Source organism: Talaromyces atroroseus (genome assembly GCF_001907595.1).
Source record: "Talaromyces atroroseus strain IBT 11181 chromosome Unknown scaffold_5, whole genome shotgun sequence".
Lineage (NCBI taxonomy): Eukaryota > Fungi > Ascomycota > Eurotiomycetes > Eurotiales > Trichocomaceae > Talaromyces > Talaromyces atroroseus.
In genome coordinates, this window is record NW_017971437.1 from 1503976 (window position 1) to 1525663 (window position 21688).

At 27.9% G+C, this 21688-nt stretch overlaps 3 protein-coding genes across 3 annotated transcripts, besides 6 other annotated features; 1 reads left to right on the forward strand and 2 right to left on the reverse strand.

The window, feature by feature from the left end:
* Window positions 1-112: 112 nt before the first annotated feature.
* UA08_04980 (hypothetical protein) lies at window positions 113-1317 on the forward strand (the record flags this gene model as incomplete). Its single annotated transcript, XM_020267310.1, has 2 exons — window positions 113-1105; window positions 1180-1317. 2 exons carry the CDS (start codon window positions 113-115, stop codon window positions 1315-1317), a joined length of 1131 nt encoding a protein of 376 aa, XP_020119940.1.
* Window positions 1318-2759: 1442 nt separating this feature from the next.
* On the reverse strand, window positions 2760-4591 carry UA08_04981 (hypothetical protein; the record flags this gene model as incomplete). The annotated part of the gene is made up of 4 exons (XM_020267311.1): window positions 2760-2968; window positions 3044-4138; window positions 4210-4265; window positions 4392-4591. 4 exons carry the CDS (start codon window positions 4589-4591, stop codon window positions 2760-2762), a joined length of 1560 nt encoding a protein of 519 aa, XP_020119933.1.
* An 854-nt stretch (window positions 4592-5445) lies between these two features.
* Window positions 5446-6768, reverse strand: UA08_04982 (hypothetical protein; the record flags this gene model as incomplete). Its single annotated transcript, XM_020267312.1, has 4 exons — window positions 5446-5689; window positions 6064-6310; window positions 6384-6495; window positions 6697-6768. 4 exons carry the CDS (start codon window positions 6766-6768, stop codon window positions 5446-5448), a joined length of 675 nt encoding a protein of 224 aa, XP_020119934.1.
* A 578-nt stretch (window positions 6769-7346) lies between these two features.
* Window positions 7347-7449: a repeat region (Identified by RepeatMasker using a combination of RepBase library and repeat library created with RepeatScout).
* A 122-nt stretch (window positions 7450-7571) lies between these two features.
* Window positions 7572-7582: a repeat region (Identified by RepeatMasker using a combination of RepBase library and repeat library created with RepeatScout).
* Window positions 7583-7671: a repeat region (Identified by RepeatMasker using a combination of RepBase library and repeat library created with RepeatScout).
* Window positions 7671-9513: a repeat region (Identified by RepeatMasker using a combination of RepBase library and repeat library created with RepeatScout).
* Window positions 9496-16886: a repeat region (Identified by RepeatMasker using a combination of RepBase library and repeat library created with RepeatScout).
* Window positions 16883-21688: part of a repeat region (Identified by RepeatMasker using a combination of RepBase library and repeat library created with RepeatScout) that runs on past the window's edge.

Below are 21688 nucleotides of genomic sequence, written 5' to 3' on the forward strand. Positions count from 1 at the left end.
GCTTCTTGAAGGTTCACTTCCCAAGTTCGTTATCAGATTTCCTTGAGCTTTTCATTTGATTGTATGACCTCCTATTGCACCACAGCCCATCTTTCTAAGTTGGTTTACAAACATGTCTATCACCGTCACAGAAACCAAGACAAACACCAATGGCCATGCCAATGGAATTGATGGAATTTCTCTAAGACTCACTGCGCCGGTGAAAACCGTACCACTCAAGTCATCTGGAGCCCTAGATGGTTATGTACGCAAAGAGATCACCCCGGTGATAGGTACTGAGTTTCCTGATGCCAACGTTGCGGACATGCTGCATGCTCCCAACGCTGATGAACTCCTACGCGATCTAGCCATAATGGTCTCTCAGCGCGGATTCTGCGTCTTCCGTCATCAGTCCAATCTAAGCATTGCTGATGAGAAGCTGCTGTGCCACCGCCTCGGGCAGCTCACCACGCGCCCATATACTTCGAGTCTTTACATCCACCCCGTCAACCAGATGGAGCTGGCCGATGGTTCAGTCGACCCTGAAGTCATGTCGCCATCGCGCAACACCAAGAAGAAACTGTACATCCGCGAAGGTGGCTACTCTAAGGGTAGCGAGCGCAACCAGAGCCGCGCCGATGGATGGCACACAGATGGTAGCTTCGAAAATGTACCTACTGATTATACGCTGCTGCATATGGTCAAGGTCCCCGTCGAAGGGTCCGGCGGGGACACCATGTTTGCCAGCGCGTATGAGGCGTATGATTTACTTAGCCCACCGATGAAGAAGTTCCTCGAGTCCCTAAACGCTACATTTATGCCCTGGGACCACAGGCCCGAGGACATCATTAACCACATGTGGAAAGGCACGCGTGGCGCACCTGAGAACCAAGGGCCAGAGCTAAGGGCTTCTCACCCATGCGTCCGTACCAACCCCGTTACTGGCTGGAAGTCGCTGTTTGCGTTTGGACATCACCTGGAGGAGTTTGAGGGCCTGGGTGATGTCGAGAATCGCATGATGAAGGAGTTCGTGCAGAGACTTGTCACTGAAAACCATCAGTTGCAGGCGAGAGTGCGCTGGGAGCAGGATGACCTTGTGATCTGGGACAACCGAGCCGTGTACCATGTAAGTTTCCCATTTATGTGCTCTGAAAACACTCTTACAGTACCTTCTTATTTAACACTTGATCATTTTTGCAGAGCGCTACCTATGACTACGGCGGTATCACTGGTGGCAAGCGCATCGGTAACCGGGTCTGCGGAGTCGGGGAGATCCCCTACTTGGATCCTCGCTCTTCTGGACGCCGATATGCCTTGGGCATGGACTACCTTGCTTGAATATTGATGAATGGTAGACTTGAGAACCTATTTGTTTTGTCTGAGACTGTATCTCCAGGATTTGGCCTGACTATACACTTTCTGTTTCATCACTATACACTCGTTTCAGCTAAGACTAATCTATACTACAAGACTACAAAGAATGAATGTGTGTCATTTTCTACAAATTATCCTATTAGTTTGGTTCCCTTGTTAATTACTATAAGGTTTAACGCCTTGACGAGGAGGAGAAATGTTATCCTCGTGTATCCTTCGTTCTAAAAGTCAATCAAACTTCCGGATTTCTCTGTTTCTCTCCCCTCAAGAGACAATAAGCTAGCCTAAATATAATAAACTCAAACCCGGCTGCCTTTAGCCACTATATCTTCTAATTCTAACTTAAGCTATGGCCTGGTCAGTCTTCACCTGGCCCTTGAATCGAAAGCACGCAGCACGGCATATTTACTCCCAAACTGGCACAAAGTCCTGTCGGATTAAGGTAATTCGCTACATACTGAATATGGCTTACGATTGAACGCGGAGATAACAACATAAATAAGAGAATATAACCTGAATAGACTTTTAGGAGAAATATATCTACATATAACAAAACTAGATATGGAGAGCTCCCCGTTGGTAAACAGAATATTGCTCTACGCAGTATCGATTCTTGTTCGCGGTTATTTATAAATTGTCATTTTATCGTGCAAAAACCTAAGATTTTCGGTCCAGAGAAAAACAGCACACTAACCTTTGCTTCGTTCAATGGGATGCCTCATGATTTACATATACAAGAGCAAAACAGCAGTTGATAATACACAGAGGATTAACTGGTACATGCGATCACAATACAACAATCTAATTAGACAGATAAGATAGTAATAAGGCTATCCAACCAAATTCCAGCTCTGACCTTTGTTAGCTCGATGTGGTGTGATTGTCACAGTGTATGTAAGTTGTCAATCAATCACGTTAACTTGACTCGATCTACCCTGTTTACAACACTCACTTTGCAACTTTACTTGTGCTGCTTCTGTAACTGAACCCTAAATTCTCCCACTTGACGATAAAGATCAGGTATGTCGCAAGTGCCGCCATAGTGTGATTGAACAGAATGAAGCCGATGAAGATGCCGATATTAGGGCCACGGGTGCCATAGATGAAGTTGTACTGTTGAACCTAGCAGACTATTAATAGCAAAACTCGGCCAGATAATTGTAACTTACATATTGATGCCCATTTGTATACTGGCAATATGGACAGTCACCCCTAGAATTCTCATCCAATAAATACCCCGTGGAGGTTGACAAACTGAAAAAGGACGCGGTATATTTACCACAGGTTTGGTTAGCGGGCGCATGAAATACAGAAACCTGAGAGGCTGAGCAGCGGATGCCGAGTGTATGCATCGCGTTCGTTGCCAGGCTCTCAACAAAATAGAACAGTGGTGAAATATTATAGAACTAGCGCCATCCCTTGGGGGTGAGCGGCGGTGGGGAGAGAGGTCTATTGAAAGTGTTAACCATCAGCCAGACGAAACCGGTCGCAACCTGAGCAGCTGCAATGATAGGGAACACAGAGGATATCAGACGTGCGAGACTGGCAACGAAGATATGGTAGAGTTCATACATCAGGAACGCGTATCCGGCGCGCTCCGAGGCAGTGAAGTATCCTACCAGAGAGTACTATAATAGCCAATAGATAAGGTCGCCTATAAGAGCAAAGGGTATCTCAACAAAGAACGCACTAAGCACGAAAACGCTCCAGTGGTAGACACGGGACTCTTTCTCATGTGCGAGGAACTGGTCGTGAAAAGCAATAAACCTCGGCTCAATCTGAAGCGTCAGCACTGGTCCTGTGATAGCAATGAAGATGGAGAACAAGCGGTTGCGCGAGTTAGGCAAACTGTCCGAGAGCTGCAGGAATGTCAAGCCGTTTATAAGCCCCATCCATATATTCAACTGCATTTTGCCCATCACGTAATCTGGGTCTCGCCAGTAGTTGAGAAGAATGCGGCAGATGACCACCCGCAGCTGTTGGAGAGGCGAGGTTGCGTAGCTCGTGCCATTTTGATCATCTTCAGCATTACCATTATCGTTTGAACCAGGGTTATTCTGCGAGAGAATTTGCTCCAGACGTTGCCGGGATGGCTTGTATTCCTCTGACCGTTCCCACGTCACCGCCCAATCGACCGGCGGGTGCGCCGTAAGATCTAGGACATAATCCGCTGGATTTTCCGTCTCTTCGCAGCGTCGGGCGTGCCGGGAAAAATATGCATTAAGGGTCTCGCATTTCGGCCCCAGTGGTCCAAAGTATGCGGTCTTGCCGCCGGGGATGAGCAATAGTAGAGAGTCAAACAGCTCAATGAGTTCATATGACGGCTGGTGAATGGTGCACAGGATGGTTTGTCCAGCATCTGCAAACTTTCGCATCAGCTGTATGATGGAGAAGGCGGAATCACCGTCCAGACTGGATGTAGGCTCGTCTAGGAATAGTAGGATATCCGGTTTAGCGGCGAGTTCGACGCCGATACTGACCCTTTTCCCTTTTTCGAGACTGAGTTCGGCGCCCAGCACGCCAATAAGCGCATCCGCAACGTCACCCATCTCGAGCATCGAAATGACTGTCTCCACATAGTCATATTTGTCGGCAATAGGGACAGATGATGGCCGGCGCAGCTGAGCTGTCAGCCTAAGTGCTTCACGAACAGTAGAAGTGCTAAGGTGGACATCCTGCTGCTGAACGAAGCCTGAGCGCCGGTGCATTGACAGGGGGAGGGGGTTATTGTCAAGATACATCCCACCTGACACGACTCCAATGGAAACTCGTTGAGCTAGTGTGTCTAGAAGAGTTGTCTAAAGTAAGCTTCGATCAACAATCTGTTCCGTTATGTATGCATACTGTTATACGCACCTTCCCAGCTCCTGACATCCCCATCAGAGCGGTCATAGCCCCGGGCACCAGCCATCCTAAGCAGTGGTTAAAAGTAGGACGCTGAGATTGAAATTACAGTAGTCATACCAGAAATTTTATTCAGTAATCGTCGATGTTCGCCTTCCACCTGGATATCCAAACAATGATCTTTCCACGCAAACCGACGCCCCACAGACTTGACCGTGACTCTAGGCTTAGTCTGAACACCATGCACAACGGCTTCCTCCTTATCAGTTCCTTGAACCGGCGACTTTTTTTCATCTGATACCGAAGAAGAATTTCGGTTTACTTTTCCTCGCAGGATGTCGGTGCTGTAGAAGATCGTAGATAGACGGCCTGCGGGCGTTTTGAATCTTTCCATTCCAATCCTTCAGCCGATTAGTATCATTAGACCAGATCAGTGAATATAAAGAACATACGCGACACAGATTGAAAAGAATCAAAAAAAGGCCGCATTGATCCCAACATTTCGCCAAAGATTAGACTGATAAAAAATGATACACGTTCTCCAAGTAACTCTGTCCGGAGATTGAACCCTGCACAGTGCACGCCTGAAATGCGGTATCGTTGTAATCCGGTTCCCTAGGGACTACGTCCTGTGTACTGCACTGGTATCCTCTCGATACAAACTCATTCAACATGACGGATTCAAATGCGTAGTACATGGGCTGGAGTTTTCAGTTAATAGATGACCTTCAGTGACGGCTATATAGAGAGGTAGGTCCATACATTTAGATATCGAAGCCATGACATCCAAACTTTCATGTCCGGGGGATTGATGTAGAACTCGGTGTACATAATAAGTGTGTCCATTAAAATGCCCACCGGTAAGACGGCTCCAGTTGGGGGTTGTGAAGACAGCAATAGTGCGAAACATCATCCCCAGCGAGACAAGGGACACGTAGAGCGTTAAAAATCAAATAAAGAAAGGGCCTGCTTCACGTTTGAAGTTGACCATCCAATATATTGGTAAGTTGTAGAAAATAAAGATTGCTTTCCAGGACATGTCTGCTAGAATCTGTCCCCACGCATAGGCCCCTGACCGGTAGAAGCATAGTGCCCGTTTTTTGAGGATAATTGGTCGCTGCGCGAAGGTATTACCATATCCCGCGGTGGACTGTAGGCATATGATGAGGACGCAGAAGAACAGCGCCGATGAGCGTGTGTATATTCCCTCAGTTACCTGCTGCTGGTTACGAAATAAGGTTCCCAGCATTAGAGCTTGGGCGATGGTCCCGGCCGCTTCTGCAATCCAGGTGCTGCGATCGGTAAAGTTGATGCGATAGTGGCGGACGGTACATTCATAGACCTCTCGACAAAACGGCAGCTGGTAGCGCAAAACCGTCGGTGGCGGAATCCTTCATAGTCTGAGAATTCCACCAGTGAATTTGCACAGCGTTGACTCTCACGGAACCGCCGTTCAAAGTCCTCCGAGGTTACCGAGACTAGGGGTCCGGTTCTATGTAGTTAGACGTGAGGAGACTAGAGACCTCCGGACATGGAAGTTAAGAAGTCTGTCAGCGACGTTCGTGGAGAGCATTCGAAAACTGAGGTCCTGGAAGTAAGATTTCGAGTCGCTGGTGGGTCCGAAGTAGGCCAAGCGACCTTTGTTTAAAACTAGCACATTTTCGAAGCAGCTTGCCATTGAGTCGCTGGATTGATAGAGGGACACGATTGTACAGCATTGACTACGGGTGGTATACTCCCGAAGAATTTGCGCAATTCGAAGAGCTGTGGATGAGTCTAGACCGTGAGTCGGATTGTCAAGACACAGCACGCTAGAAGAAATATGCCGTCCGTTTAAGAGGTGATTGATACTAAGATATTACGTACCTTGCTCGTGTACAAAACGCTTCCGCTAGAGTAACACGGTGCCGCTGGCCTCCACTGACGCCACGGATATAGTCATTTCCAACTGGAACATTGGCCACGTGTGATAGATCGAATAGTTCAAGAAGCACCTGAAGGTCTTCATGTAAAATCTGTATGCGATTCGGAAGGTTGACAGGAGTACGTGCGTTAAGAGCGAACCGAAGCGTTGTGCCCACTGATAGGCTATGGAAATGGACATCGTCTTCACCTGTTCAATTTAACCGTTGTTAGCGTCACACTCAAGACCTTGAAGTGATGTTTGACATTTTGGCGACGCCTACCCGCAAAAGCAACGTCCCCGGGGCGGCGTGCCTTCATTTCCGCTGCGTCTAGGCCGTTGTAACAGACCTCTCCGATAATTGCTTCATATTCTTCACGTAAGTTCGCTAAGGCCTTGAGAAATGTAGTACAACCACTCCCAGGCTTTCCAATAACTATCGTTGTCTCCCCACTGCGAAGTATGCTGGACATGGGATAGAGTAGAGTACGTGACGGCATCGGCTTGCGCATGCCCTTGGAAACGCAACGAGATCAGGGGGAACCATCATTACAACGTACACGGTGCTGACGGCAGTAGTTGCATGCTTGGCTTACTTTCACCCGCTTGGGATTGCGCTGCGACGGCGAGCCACCTAGGGTGGGCGTAGATGCAAAGGTGTAGAACATAATGCCTTCATCAAGGGAAAAACGAGAATAACAAATGTAGGACGCTTTACCTGGGTGGCAAGCAAAAGAATTATCTTTAATCACCAACTGAGAACTTGCGGTGCGAGGAATATACCCAATCAGTTGGCCTACGTGTTCTGTCACGTAACCGAACAACCTAACAGCATTGCAATGCAGTCAGATCATAAAAAGCACAAAGCTCAGCCCCGGTCGTTGTACAGATGAATGAAGGCGGCAGTGGTGGTTAATATCAGATTAGATATATAGTCCTAGGATCTATTAACCAGATACAGCTTAGGAATCAATATAATTATAGATTACTATTAGGATACTTTGGATATCCTAGTAGTAAACAAATAATTAAGTAACATAATCTCTTTAAGATACCTAACTAGTTTAATTCTAATATTTTATTAAAGCTTATTTTAGATATTAAATCATCTAAGGGATATTAAGTAGTTATTATTAGAATCTTAAATATAAATTAATAGCTGAGGAAGGATTCCAGCTAATTAGAGACTACTATTAAATACTTTACTAGTTACATCACTTCTACTGTATTTGGAATACCTATGCGAATTGTTACGAAACCAACTTGCATGACACTAGTCGAGGCTAGTGACCATTATGGAAAAGCGTTCTGTTGAGATAGCACACGCCATAACTAGTTATTATTATGCAGAAAAGAACTAAGAACATGGGAATTATGTGATTAGGATATACCATTAGAAGAGTTATATAGATGGTAGGAGAATAATAGAAATATTATTAGGAAGGCTATAAGGATGGTAGAGAAATAGTAGAAAAAGAGATCTATATAAACATGCTTTTTTTATATATCTAAAAGAAAATTATAGCTCTTTAATCTAAGTTACTTAATTATATACTAAGAGAATTAGTAAGTGTTACGAAACGACATGCATGACACTAGGAAGAACTACTCCAGAAGAGGGATAGGATGATTTGGTATGAGCTTGTACCAGATTAACTGGAAGTCAGTTGCTAGTAATAGTATACAAAGGATTACTGATATATGAAGCACATGAGATAACAATAATATATATACTAATATCATATAGAGATATAAAAGATATATCCTTATCTTAGATAAGATAAGAGTATATAGAATGCTTAATACTTATTAAAAAGGAATTGTATACTTTCTATTATTTACTTTAAAAGTATATAATATATAATATATAGAATAAAAAAGACTAGATATATAAGAATGCTTATTTATTATTATATATTTAGTTCTTTATAGTTCTTTAATCTAAGTTATTTAATTATATACTAAGAGGGTTAATAAGATAAATTTATTTAAAGTATTATAATACTTTAAGGTGCTTCTTCTATTTTAGTTATAATTAACTTATCTTTATTACTAACAAGTCTGAATTATATCTAATCTTATTAATAAGTTACTCTTATAAATCTTTGTATAGTTTATTTATTGTATTATATCTTAATATAACTAATAATAATTAAGATGGATCTAGGCACATGATAAAAGAGCTATTATCTTAACCCTAAGAAATAATATAAGATAAGTACTATTATAAGAAGATAAGAAAGTTTAAATAAAAGAAAAAAATATCTATAGATTAATCTAAGATAATAAAGAATATGATTGCTTTAAATATTAAATTAATAATAACTCTCACTAATAAAAAAATACTTTAAAAATATATTAAAAAATTAGAAGTAATTATAACAGTAAAATAATCTAAGATATTAAAATTATAAGTCTTTAGTAGAAAATAAATAAAATTAAAGAACTTTCTTATATAAATAGATATATATATTATAATTAATAATATAATATTAGAAATAGAAAAATCTAAGATAATCTTTATAATAACTTACTTAATAGAAGAAACTTTTTAATAGATTAAACTAATACTTTGCAAATACTATAATAAGAAAAAGAAGAATTAGAGTATTAATATTATAAAAATACTAAACTTTTATAAATAATTTAAGGAAAAGTTTAAGCTAATATTTAGAAATATAAATAAAATATAAAATATTAAAAGATAATTATAATAATTATACTAGACTAGATCAGCATAACAATTAGTAGTATAATTCAAATAAATTATAATAATATTAAACTATAATAATAAAGTCCTTATTATAGTATTCAAGAATATATTAAAAGAAGAAGTATAAATAAAACTTATTAAAATAAATCAACTAAATAATATTAATAAACTTATTAAAAAAGCTATTAAAATTAACAATAAATTCTATAAAATAAAATAAAAAAGAAAAGAAATATAAGAATAGTAAAGATATAAAATAAAATTTATCTTTAAATATTAAAACTAAATAAATAAAGAATCTAAGTATTAAGATTTTTATAAATCATAATTAATAGAATTTAATATAATAATTAATAAGAAATTAAAAAAATAATTTAATAAAAACAAGATAGAATATTTTAATTATAAAAAAAGAAATACTATAAATAGAAATATAAAAATTAATTAAAATAATAATTTAAAATAATTAAAGAATAATAACTTAAGATAATTAAAAAAAGATAACTTAAGACTATAAAGTATAATAAGAGATATAATAATAAAGTTATAGCTAATAAAAAATATAATATTTATAAATATAATAATATCTATAATAGCTTTTTAAGGATAAAAGAAGCTAGATAATTATATAAAGAAATAATATATTTTAAATATATATATAATCTAAAAAAAGATTAAAATATTTAAGAAAATAAAGATAGTGTCAGAGAATTAGAACGTCACAGCCAATGGATACGAAACGCTAATGCGTGGGAACAAAGGATTATCCGAAGATGCCACTAGTGGAGCTAGGATATATCAGGATTAGGACTATCATAGCCATCAGAGCTAGGTATCAGTATATGGCTATAATGGATATAATTAGACTTGTTAGAGCTTAATATAAGAAAATAACTATGAGAGCTATAATAGAAGAAAGTTATATAAGGATGCTTATTTATTATATATTTAGTTTTCTTCTATTATTTTAAATTAATTATAATAACTTAAATATATAATCTTCTATTAATTAGGATATTTATAGTCTTATTTTTATTTTTTTTATCTACTAAGATCTTTTAACCTTAGAAGTCTATTAACTTCGCCTATTAATAGTTATTCTAGCTATACTTAATAGTAATCTAACTAAAGTTTCTAATAATTTAAAACTCTTAGTTAAAAGAGAAGTCTTAAAAATAAATAATAATAATATCTTAAACTCTAGTTCTAATAACTCTGAATTCTAACTTACAAACTATTAATATTAATAGTAGGAATATCATAACTATTAATAATAAAGATATAGCAGCGTTATTATAATGTATTAAAAAACTAGAATAAGTAGTAATTAATAATAAAGAAAGACTAAGTCATATATTTTAGAAAATTAAGATTAGAATAGTGACTCTATTTAAAGAAGAATATAGAACTCTTAAGATATATTTTGTTTAGATATAACTCTATTTTATACATAATAGTGAATGAATTATGAGTAAGTTTAATAAAATATTAGTAGTATTAAGCTTTCTTAATAAAAAAGCTATAAAATGGTTTGCTTTATATATTACTAATTAGTACTATATAAATAGTAATAAAGAATAAAGAAATTCTAAGATAATTATAATATTTTTTAGTTACTAATATTACAAGGAAAAACTTAATTAGTTATAAGGAACTATTAATAAAGAAATTAAAGCTATTAATAAAATATAATATATTAAATAATAAACCTTAGTTAGAGAGTATATTTTAAAATTCTTATAGATATTAGAAGAATTATTATAAAATAACTAAGAATTTAGAGACTAGTTTTATAAAGGACTAAAGGATAATATTAAAGACTAAATCTTAATAATAATACTATAATCTAAAATATTTTAAGTAATAATAAAAGCAGTATTCTAGATTAATTTAACTATCTATATCTAATAAATAGAAAAAGAAGAGTTTAAAAAAAATAAGATAAACTCTTACTAGAAATAAACTAAAGATAAAGATAAAAATATAATAATATAATTGAATATAATCTTATTTAAAAAAGAAAAAGATAAACTAAAAAAAAATAAAGTTTGTTTTAATTATAGAAAACTAGATCATTTTATAAATTAATACTAAAAGTTAAGAAAGAACTAGAAATCAGCTACTTTAGGTTTAAAAGAGTAAATTATAATAATAATTCTATTAATTTTAATTAATAATAGTAAAACTAACAGAATAGCTAACAATAAAATTAATTCTAATAAAGATTTAAAGTAATTAATCAAAGATAAAGAATAACAATTAGAATAAATAATAAACTATAAATAAATCTAAGCAGAATAAATATAATAAACTAAAAAGCAGAGAGCTTTAGAATAATTAAAAGAAATACTTAATAATCTAAGTAAAAAAGATAAAGAATAAAGATAAAAGAAATTTAGCCTTAAAAGAAATATTAAATAAATAAGATGAGTTAGTATTAATATAAGGAAGAAATATCAACCTTATAATTCAGAGAAAAAATTAATTAGCTAGATATTTCTTACATATTATCTTAAAAACATTAAAGACTTATTAAAAAGATGCAGTAAAGATATTAATTTAGAAGAAATTAATATAAAAGACTTTGATATAGAAGATATTTAAGCAAAATCTTTATTAGAAAAGTTATTTTATACTTAACTAATATTGTAGGATAATAAGCCAATAATAATAACTTATAAGAATCTATATTGAGAATTAGACAAAAATCTTATTAAGAAAAAATTAAAAGAAGTATAGAATAATGTTATCTAGTCTTAAAAGAATAACTGATATAATTGTATATTGGTAAATACAACTTGCTAGAAGAGGTCTTAAAAAAAATAGAAAGATTATATTAAAGAATGTAAATACTATAAAGAATAAATATATCATATATGCTAATAACATAGACAAATGCATATATCCCTAGTAAATATGTACAAATATATATCACATAAGCAAGAATGACATTTTTGCAATAAAATGATTAGATATATAAGGAATTACTCTTATTATTACTATTTAGCACTAAAAGGAAATTTGTATTAGGAAGTACATTAGATAATATATTATAATTTATTATGTGAAATATACCTTGCAGAGAAAGAATAAAAGAGATGGTTTCTAAGAATTCTAGAAATGATTAAAGAATTAAGACTTAAATATCTATAAGAATAGATAGAATATTAGTATGTCTATCAAGAACCTGTATACCTCTATCATAATAATATTATAATTACTGAATGCAAAGTAGAAGGATCACACAAACAGCATTATTATAGTATTAAAGAATATTTTAAATATTAACAAAAATACTAGGAAAGGCACATAATTATAATTAAATTTATTATAATAACTATAGAATAGAAAGCAGTTAATTAAATAGTAATAATACTAGCAAAGATCAATGGAAAAGATGTAAGAATCTTATTAAATTCAAAAGCAGCTAATAACTATATTAGAGAAGAATTTATGAAAAAAGCAGGACTATCCATGACCTAGATTAATAAATAGATAATAATCATCTCTATTAGTGGAGAAACAATCAGTCAAGGCTATAAAAAACAGGCATTAAATATTATTATAAAATTAGAATAATATGCTATAATAGTTATGTTTAACATCATACCAGTATCAAGAGAATACTATAACGCTATATTTAGAATAACATAGTTATAAATATAAAATCTAATAATCAACTAGATAAAAAGAATAATGATTATTAATAAGACAAAGCTAAATATATAAATAATTAAAAAGAGTATTGAAGAAATTATATAGTTATATAAGAAATTAGAGAAAATTCTCAGTATACTACTAGAAGCTGAAAGGTTAACATGAAGAATAAAAGAACAAGAATAGAAAGTGATATTTGCTAAAGATATTAAATATATCAATAAAGAAAATAAAGCATGAAATATAAAAAAGCTATAAAATAGTCAGAAAGACTTAAATAATAAAAATAAAATATAAATCAAGAATAATAGAATAAAAGAAATCAGGACAATCTAATAAGTATGAATAATTAAGAAAATGAGAATTACAGAAAGAACATAAAAGATAAAACTAAAACCAAGAGAATTATATAAAAAGAAACTTGTAGAAGTATTAGTAAAATTATCTAAAAAATATTATAAGTTTATTAAACTATTTATAAAGAAAGAATAATAATTATTAACATATAATAAAGAATTCAAAGTACAAATTAAATTAAAAGAAGGATTTATGCCACCCTCAATTAAGTAATATTATAAATCAAAAGATGAACTAGAACTTAAGAATAAGTTTACTAATAAGTTTTATAAAGTAATATATATATAACTAAAATATAGAAAGGCATTAGCATAATTAATATTTATTAATAAGAAAGATATGACTAAGTAAATAATTATTAATTATAGAGTACTAAATAACAGAACAGTAGATAATATAAATAAGATACCTTATCAGAAATAAAAGAAAGATCTCTTATAGAGAGCAAAGATCATGACAGTCTTTAATATTCAATGAGATTATTACAACCTATGAATAGCTGAAGATAATATTTAAAAAATAGCATTCCTTATAGATAAAAGATTATTTAAATAAGTAGTTATATCTATAAATTTAAAGAATCTACTAACATAATTTGTATAATATATAACATATATTCTATAAAAATATTTAAATAAGTTTATTATAGTCTACTTTAATAATATCATTATATATTTATAAAATCTAGAAGAACATAAAGAACATATATAACTAGTTATAATAGTACTTATAAATAAAAGATTAATGCTTAAGATCAAGAAATATAAGTTCAATACTATAACTATTAATTACTTAGGAATAGTTTATATGCTAGAAGGATTAAAAATTCAACTAGAAAAGAAAGATATAATACTTAATTAACTTATTCTAACAAACATTAACAAAATATAGCAGTTTCTAGGCACAATAGAATATGTTAGAAGATACTTAAAGAATTATACAGAAATAATATAATTAATTATAGAATTATTAAAAAAAGATTAAGAATTTAATTAGACAGAACAATAATAACAAGTATTTAAGAAAATTAAAGAATTAATTAGAGAAGTACTAATTCTTATACTTCATAATTCAGAAAAATTAAATATAATTTAACTAAATACATCAAAATATATATTAGGAATTATTTTAGAACAATCAGAAGATAATAGAAAATTAAAACCTATTATCTTTTACTCTAGATAATTTACTATTATAGAAAGAAATTATGATATTTATAATAAAGAACTACTTATAGTAGTTAAAGTATTTAAGTAATAAAGATACTACTTATAAAGGATTAAAGAAGAAATAATTATAAAAAGTGATTATTATAATCTAAAATATTTTATAATAATAAAAGAGCTTACTAATAGATAAGTTAGATGATTAGAATATCTATTAAGATTTAAGTTTAGAATTAAATATATTAAAGGAAAAGAAAATGTTATTGTTAATATATTAAATAGAAGAGTAGATTATATAATTAGAATATAACAGCCACAAATAAATATATTAGTAAAAGATAAAGATAGAATTTACTATAATAATAAGGCAATATTAGTAATAACCATTATAATAGAAAGTAAAGGTTTTTATAAAAAGATAATAGAAGCTACTAAGAATAATAAGATACTGCAGATAGCATTATATAATAATAAAGTAGTAATTAAGAATAGATTAGCTATTTAGAGAGAATTAATATTAGTACTATTTTTAATAATTATAAAAGTCATTTAAATAAACTATAATTTGCTAATTAAAGGACATTATAGAATTAACTAAATAGTAGAAAAGATATAGTGAATATACTATTTTCTAAGAATAAGAAAATTAGTTAAAAATTATATTAAGAAATACGATAGTTGCAATTACAATAAACCAATTAACCATTAATTATATAAAAAAATGTAGATTCTAGAAACACTAATAAAAGTATGGTAGAAGATTACAATAGATTTTATATAAGGCTTATCAGAGTTGAAAGAACCTATTTCAGGAATCATATATACTAAAGCTATTGTTATTGTGGATAAGCTTATAAAATATATTATCCTAAAGCCAATGTTAAAGAATTTAATAATATAATAATGCGTAATATTAATATTATAAGAAGTGTTCATGATATTTAGATTACTAAGTAAAATCACATCTAATAGAGATAAGTTATTTACATTTAAATTTTGGTAAATAATTATAAAAAATTATAGAATAAAATACAATTTATTAATTATACATTATTAATAGACTAATAACTAGACTAAATAAATAATTCAAGCAGTTGAATAATATCTAAGATATTACTTAGATTAGAATCAAGATAATTAGATAAAGTTACTACTAATTGTTTAGTTTATAATAAATAATATAATAAATATATTAATAGAATAAGTATTATATTTTACTAACCTAGGAAGAATTTCAAGGATAAGTTGGGAAAATATCAAATAAGAAGAAGCATTAAATAAAGTAAATATTTAAGTAATATATATACAATTAATACATAGCAATCTGTTAAAAGATATTAAATAGGCAGAAATGAGAATAAAGAAATATTATAATAAGAAGTATAAGGACGCGCTAGCATTTAAAAAGGAGAAAAGAATCTATCTTTTATAATAAATATTAGGATTAAAAAATTTTAATATTAAAAGTATAAGATTGAGTAATAAGTTTAATATAGTTAAATTTAAACTATTTATTATTAAAGAAAAACTTATTAATAATAATTATAAACTCTAGCTACTAATAAGAATATAAATATATCTAATATTTTATATCTTATTATTAGAATTAATAACTAATCTAATAAATAAAGATAAAATAATAGATAATAAAGAATATGAAATTAAAAAAATACTATAATATAAGTTAGAAAAAGGATATATCTACTATTTTATAAGATAGAAAAAATATAGATTTAAAGAAGATATATAAGAACTTATTAAGCACTTAAATTGCTCTAAGAAGATTTAAGAATAGAAATAAAAGTATAGTTAAGAAAGATAGAAGGATTAAAGTTAATATTAAAAATAAGATTATTATTTTATAAAGTAAAAATAATAGCTAGAAGCTTTCTAGTCTCTTATTATTCTTTTACTTGTTTTATTTTTATCTCTTTTTCTATTTTTTTTTAATTTTTCTAACTCTTTGATATCCTTTATATTAATTTAAATAAATTTATTTATACACTTCTAGAGAAGATTATCTTATTTCTTAAATTACTTTAAATAAGCTATTACCTCTAAAAGCTTTAAATAAGCTTCTTTTTATTAAAAATAAATCTTATCTTATACCTTAATTAGTTTCTTCTAAATAAGATCAGAAGATAACATATCTATATAATAATAATTAGTTATATAAACACACTTGCTATAATATTTTAAAATTTTAGATTTTATATATAACTTTCTAAGGTTAGTATAACAAAAATAAGAAATTATAAGAATAACTCTAATAGACTTAATTCTTAAAAAAAGGTTCTTCTTAGAAATATTTTTCTTTAAAGATATAATTAACACAAAATCATAAGATCACATATTTAGAATATTTAGAAAGTTAAGAATTAGTTATTTATACTTTAGAAGATATAGGCTATTTATTAAGCTATTAAGATGCCAGCCTTCAAAGGAGAGGATTATTAGAGAATTAAAATGTCACAGCCAATAGATACAAAACACTAATATGTGGGAACAAAGGATTATCTGAAGATACCACTAATGGAGCTAGGACATATTAAGATTAAGGCTATCATAGTTATTAGAGCTAGGTATCAGTATATGGCTATGATAGATATAATTAGACTTATTAGAGCCTAGTGTAAGGAAATAGCTATGAGGGCTATAATAGAGGAAAGTTATATAAGAATGCTTATTTATTATATATTTAGTTTTCTTCTATTATCTTAAATTAACTATAATAACTTAAATATATGATCTTCTATCAATCAGGATATTTATAGTCTTATTCTTATTTCTTTTATCTACCGAGACCTTTCAATCTTAGAAGCCTATTAACTTCGCCCGTTAATAGCTATCCTAGCTATACTCGACGGTAATCTAACCGAAGTTTCCGACAGATAGAATCTAAGATACTTAATAGAATAAGATACTAGAATTATATAAAGAAATTAATATTAAAGATAAATAAGAAAATAGTACTCTAGAATATATAAGTAATTATTAATATTAATATAGCAAAGTAGATCACCTTAAATATTAAAAATTATTATAAATAGCTTACTATAATAATAACTATTTAATATATTAAGATATTAAGATTAATACTATATAGTTTTTTAAGGAAAAAGGAAAAATCAAGTCTCTAGAAAACTATTATTAGATAAGAAAAGAAAACAAATAAAAAGAATTATTAATTATAGAAAAATTAAGAGATAAAATAAAAAAGATATATTTTAATCTTTAATAATTAGTAGGGACTAAAGATTAGAAAGATTAAAAGCTTATATTAAGTTTAAGTTAGACTTAATAGGAATTAACTAAAGAAAAAAGAATCTCTAAAAAATAAAATATATTAAACAAGAAGTATTAAAGAAAGTAAAAAGAAATTAAAGAAAAAATTAATAAATAGAATAATAAAATAAAATTCTATAAATAAGTTATATTTAAAAAAAAAGATTTAGATTTTTATAATAATCTCTATAAACTTTTAAAAAAAATAAATGATATTAGAAGATAAAGAATTAAAATAAGAAACTAATTAATTATAATTATTTATTAATATTCTAAAAGAAAAGAAAATATTAAAAATAATAATATATAAAAAATATTTAAAGATTAAAATTAATATATTTAAATAATATATTTAAATAATAATTAATTTAGGAGTAACTAAAAATTATATAGACTTATAAATCATAAATAAACTAGAAATACTAGGAGTTAAGAAATATAAATTACTACTATTAATAGAACTAAATAGAGAATAATTTATAGATAATAATACTATTAAAAATAAAAGTAGATAGCTTATAATAAATATTAGAATATATTATAAGTATATTAACTTTAATATTATAAAATTAGGAAGGGATAATATAATTTTTAATATATTTTAGTTAAAGAAGTACAATCTAGAGATCTATTAGAAGTAGGATTAATTAAATTTAATAAGATATAATTATGAAATCTAGACTATAAAAGCTACTAAGCTAGAAGGGAGACTAGTAAAGTTAAAAATTACTTTAGATAAGAAGTAAGTGAGAGTTTTATTTTAGAATAAATTATCTAATAAATTAAAGATATAATATTAAATTATTATTAAAATTATAGAAAAGGAATAAAATCTTAAAGATATTAATTAGAAGAAAGATAAGTTATTTAAAGAGTATAAGAGATTTAGAAGTTTATTTGATAGAATATATAAAGTATTATTAAAGTATAGTGAATAGGACTATATTATTTTATTTATAAAAGGCAAGGAATCAAAGTCATAGAAAATATATTAAATATTAGAATTAAAGGACAAGGCTTTGAAAGAATATATTAATAATATGCTAGAAAAAGGATATATATAACTATTAATATTACTAGTAGGATATCTAGTATTATTTATAATAAAGAAGGAAACAATGAAATTATAATTATATATTAACTATAAATAACTTAATAATATTATAATTAAAGATGCTTATTTTTTATTATTGATTATTAAAATACAAGATAAGGTTAAAGAAAAGAAATGATTTACTAAATTTAATATTACTAATGTGTATAATTATTTAAGAATTAAGAAAGAAGAAAAATAAAAAATAGTATTTAAAATAAAATATAGATATTATGAATATCTAGTTATATCATTTAGATTAATTAATATACTAACAATATTTTAAAGATATATTAATTTAGTTATTAAAGATTATCTATATAATTTTACCATTATTTATCTTAATATTATAATATTCTTAAATAGCTTAAAAGATTATACCAGACATGTCAAGATAGTATTAAGAAACTTGAAGATAGTAAAATTACAAGTAAAACTAGAAAAATGTAAATTCCATATATAAGAAATTAATTTCTTAGGATATTAGATTATATAGGAAGGAATACAAATAGATAAGAGAAGATATAAGCAGTAAGGAACTAGCTTATACTAAGAAATATCAAAGAATTATAGTTATTTATTAGAATAATTGATTATTATCAAAGATACATTAAAGAATATATAAACATTATAGTATCTATATTTAGATTATTTAAAAAGGATGTTAGATATAAATAAACAAAAGAACAGAAGAAAGCCTTTAAAAAAGTAAAATATTATTTAATAACTGCATTTATATTAATATAGTTTAATAATAATAAATCAATAACACTAGAAACTAATATATCTAACTATATTATTAGAGCAATAATAATATAAGAAGAATAAGATAGAAAATAAAGAATAATCACATATTATTTAAGAAAGATAATTAATATAGAATTAAACTATAATATATATAATAAAGAATTACTAATAATAGTAATGATATTATAATATTAGAGAATATATCTAGAAGGAACTAAGTTTCCTATATAAATTATCATAGATTATAAAAATCTCACTTATTTTCTATTAATTAAAGTGTTAATAAGAAGATAAATAAGATAGTTAGAAATATTATTATAATACTAATTTATAATTGAATACTATAAAGAAAAAGATAATAAATAAGTAGACACACTTAGTAGATAACTAGATTATAAAAAAAGAATATAAATACCAGAACCTACACTACTTAAGAAAATAGAAAATAGAAATCTAGAATATAATCTATAGATCATTATTCTAATAATAATAATAAAGTATAACACTGATTTAGAATTATAAGATCTAATTATTAAGGAAATAGTAAATAATAAAACTATTTAAGGGATACTAAATAATATATAATAAGAAGAGAAATATAAAAAAATAATTATTAATAAAATAAGATTTATATTTTAGCATAATTTAATCTATATATTAAAAATAGTTAAAGAAAAAATTATTAAAATACATTATAATAAACTAATAATAGGATATCTAGGAATTAATAATATATTAGAAAAAATATTAAGAAATTACTACTAGTTGAATATGTATAAAGTAATATATAACTATATTAAGAAATATAATATATATTAAAAGAATAAGATCATAAAATATAAGTTATATAGATAAATACAATTATTATAAGCATTGGAATATCTATGGTAATAAGTAATAATAGATTTTATTATAAAACTACTAAAATTAGAAGGATATAACTTAATCTTAGTGATAGTAGATAAAATGATGAAGTATATACACTTTATACTAATAATAGAAAAAATAGATGCACTATTACTAGCTAAAACACTATTATAATAAGTATTTCAACATTATAATATACTAGAGATTATGATATTAGACAGAGGACTAGCATTTGTATTATAACTATAGAAATCTATAATGGACTTAATAGAAAGAGAATAATAATTAAATTTGGCTTACTATCTATAAACTAATAGATAAATAGAATAAATAAATTAAATGTTTGAATAATATCTATAAAATTATATAAACTATCAATAAGATAACTGGGTAGAATTATTTTTAATAATATAATTAGTATATAATACAAGTAAGTAATCTATGATAAAGATAATACTATTTATAGTATATATTAGAAAAGAAGCAAGAATGCTAGGATAATTATACTATAGCTAACTAGTAGTAGAAATAGTGGAAAGGATAGTTAATGATATAAAGGCTATACATCTCTATTTATAATAAGAAATAGAATATAAAGGATAAAATAATGTGGAAAAATATAATTATAAGAATCAGAAGAGATCTAATTTTAAAAAAAGAGAGAAGGTTTATTTTTTATAAAAAAATTTATAAATACTATAAGAAAATAATAAACTTAATTATCTATGACTAGGATTATTTAAAATTAAAGAAAAAATTAGAGAAGTTAATTATAGACTTAAATTACTAGATTCTATATGAATTTATCTAATATTCCATATTTTATTATTAAAACTAGCATTTAAATACACTAAAATATAAGATAAAATTATTATTAAAGAAGAAATCTATAAAGTTAAAAAAATATTAATATATAAGTAGAGATATAATAGGAAGATAATATATCTTATTAAATAAAAAGATTATAGTATTATAGAAAGAATATAAAAGTTTATTAAGAATTTTATTAGAGCTAAAAGAATTCTAAAAATATATTAATAAAGACATCTAGAGCTACAGAGAGAGTTTATCTAAAACTAGTAAATAACTCATTAAAACCTTTAGATATTATAGTTAATATCTAAGACTCTAGCTAGGCTAATTTAATCTTAGTATTAGCTGCAGTAATATTCTTAGTAGAAAAAGGATTCTCAAAATCTAATATCTCTAAAACCTTTTAATTATAAAAATATATACTTATATTATACTCTTTAAAAAATTTCTAGTGATAGAATAACCTTGAAATTTTAGTAGTAAGTTCTATTTATTAGATAAGGGCTTCAGCTAGCTCTTTAAAAATTTAAGCTTTAAATTCTTTTAAAGTATTCTACTTTTTTTTATTATAAAAGTAATATTTGTAGATATAATTATAATAAGTGTATATAGCATACTTAGAATTTTTATTATTTATTATATAATCAAGATTATGGAAGTGATAATGCTTATAAAAGAATTTAATAATAAAATTAGTCTTTTAGATTTTAGAGAATTAACAAATATAATTTTTTATTTAATCTTCTTTTAAATATAATAGATTAGTTTTAATAATCAACTTTGAACAAGATATAATAAGAATATTAAAAATCACTTACTAAATAGAAAATAAGGTTATACTAAGAATAAGGGCAAGTCTTTCTATTTATACCTTTAAGAATAAAGGCCTT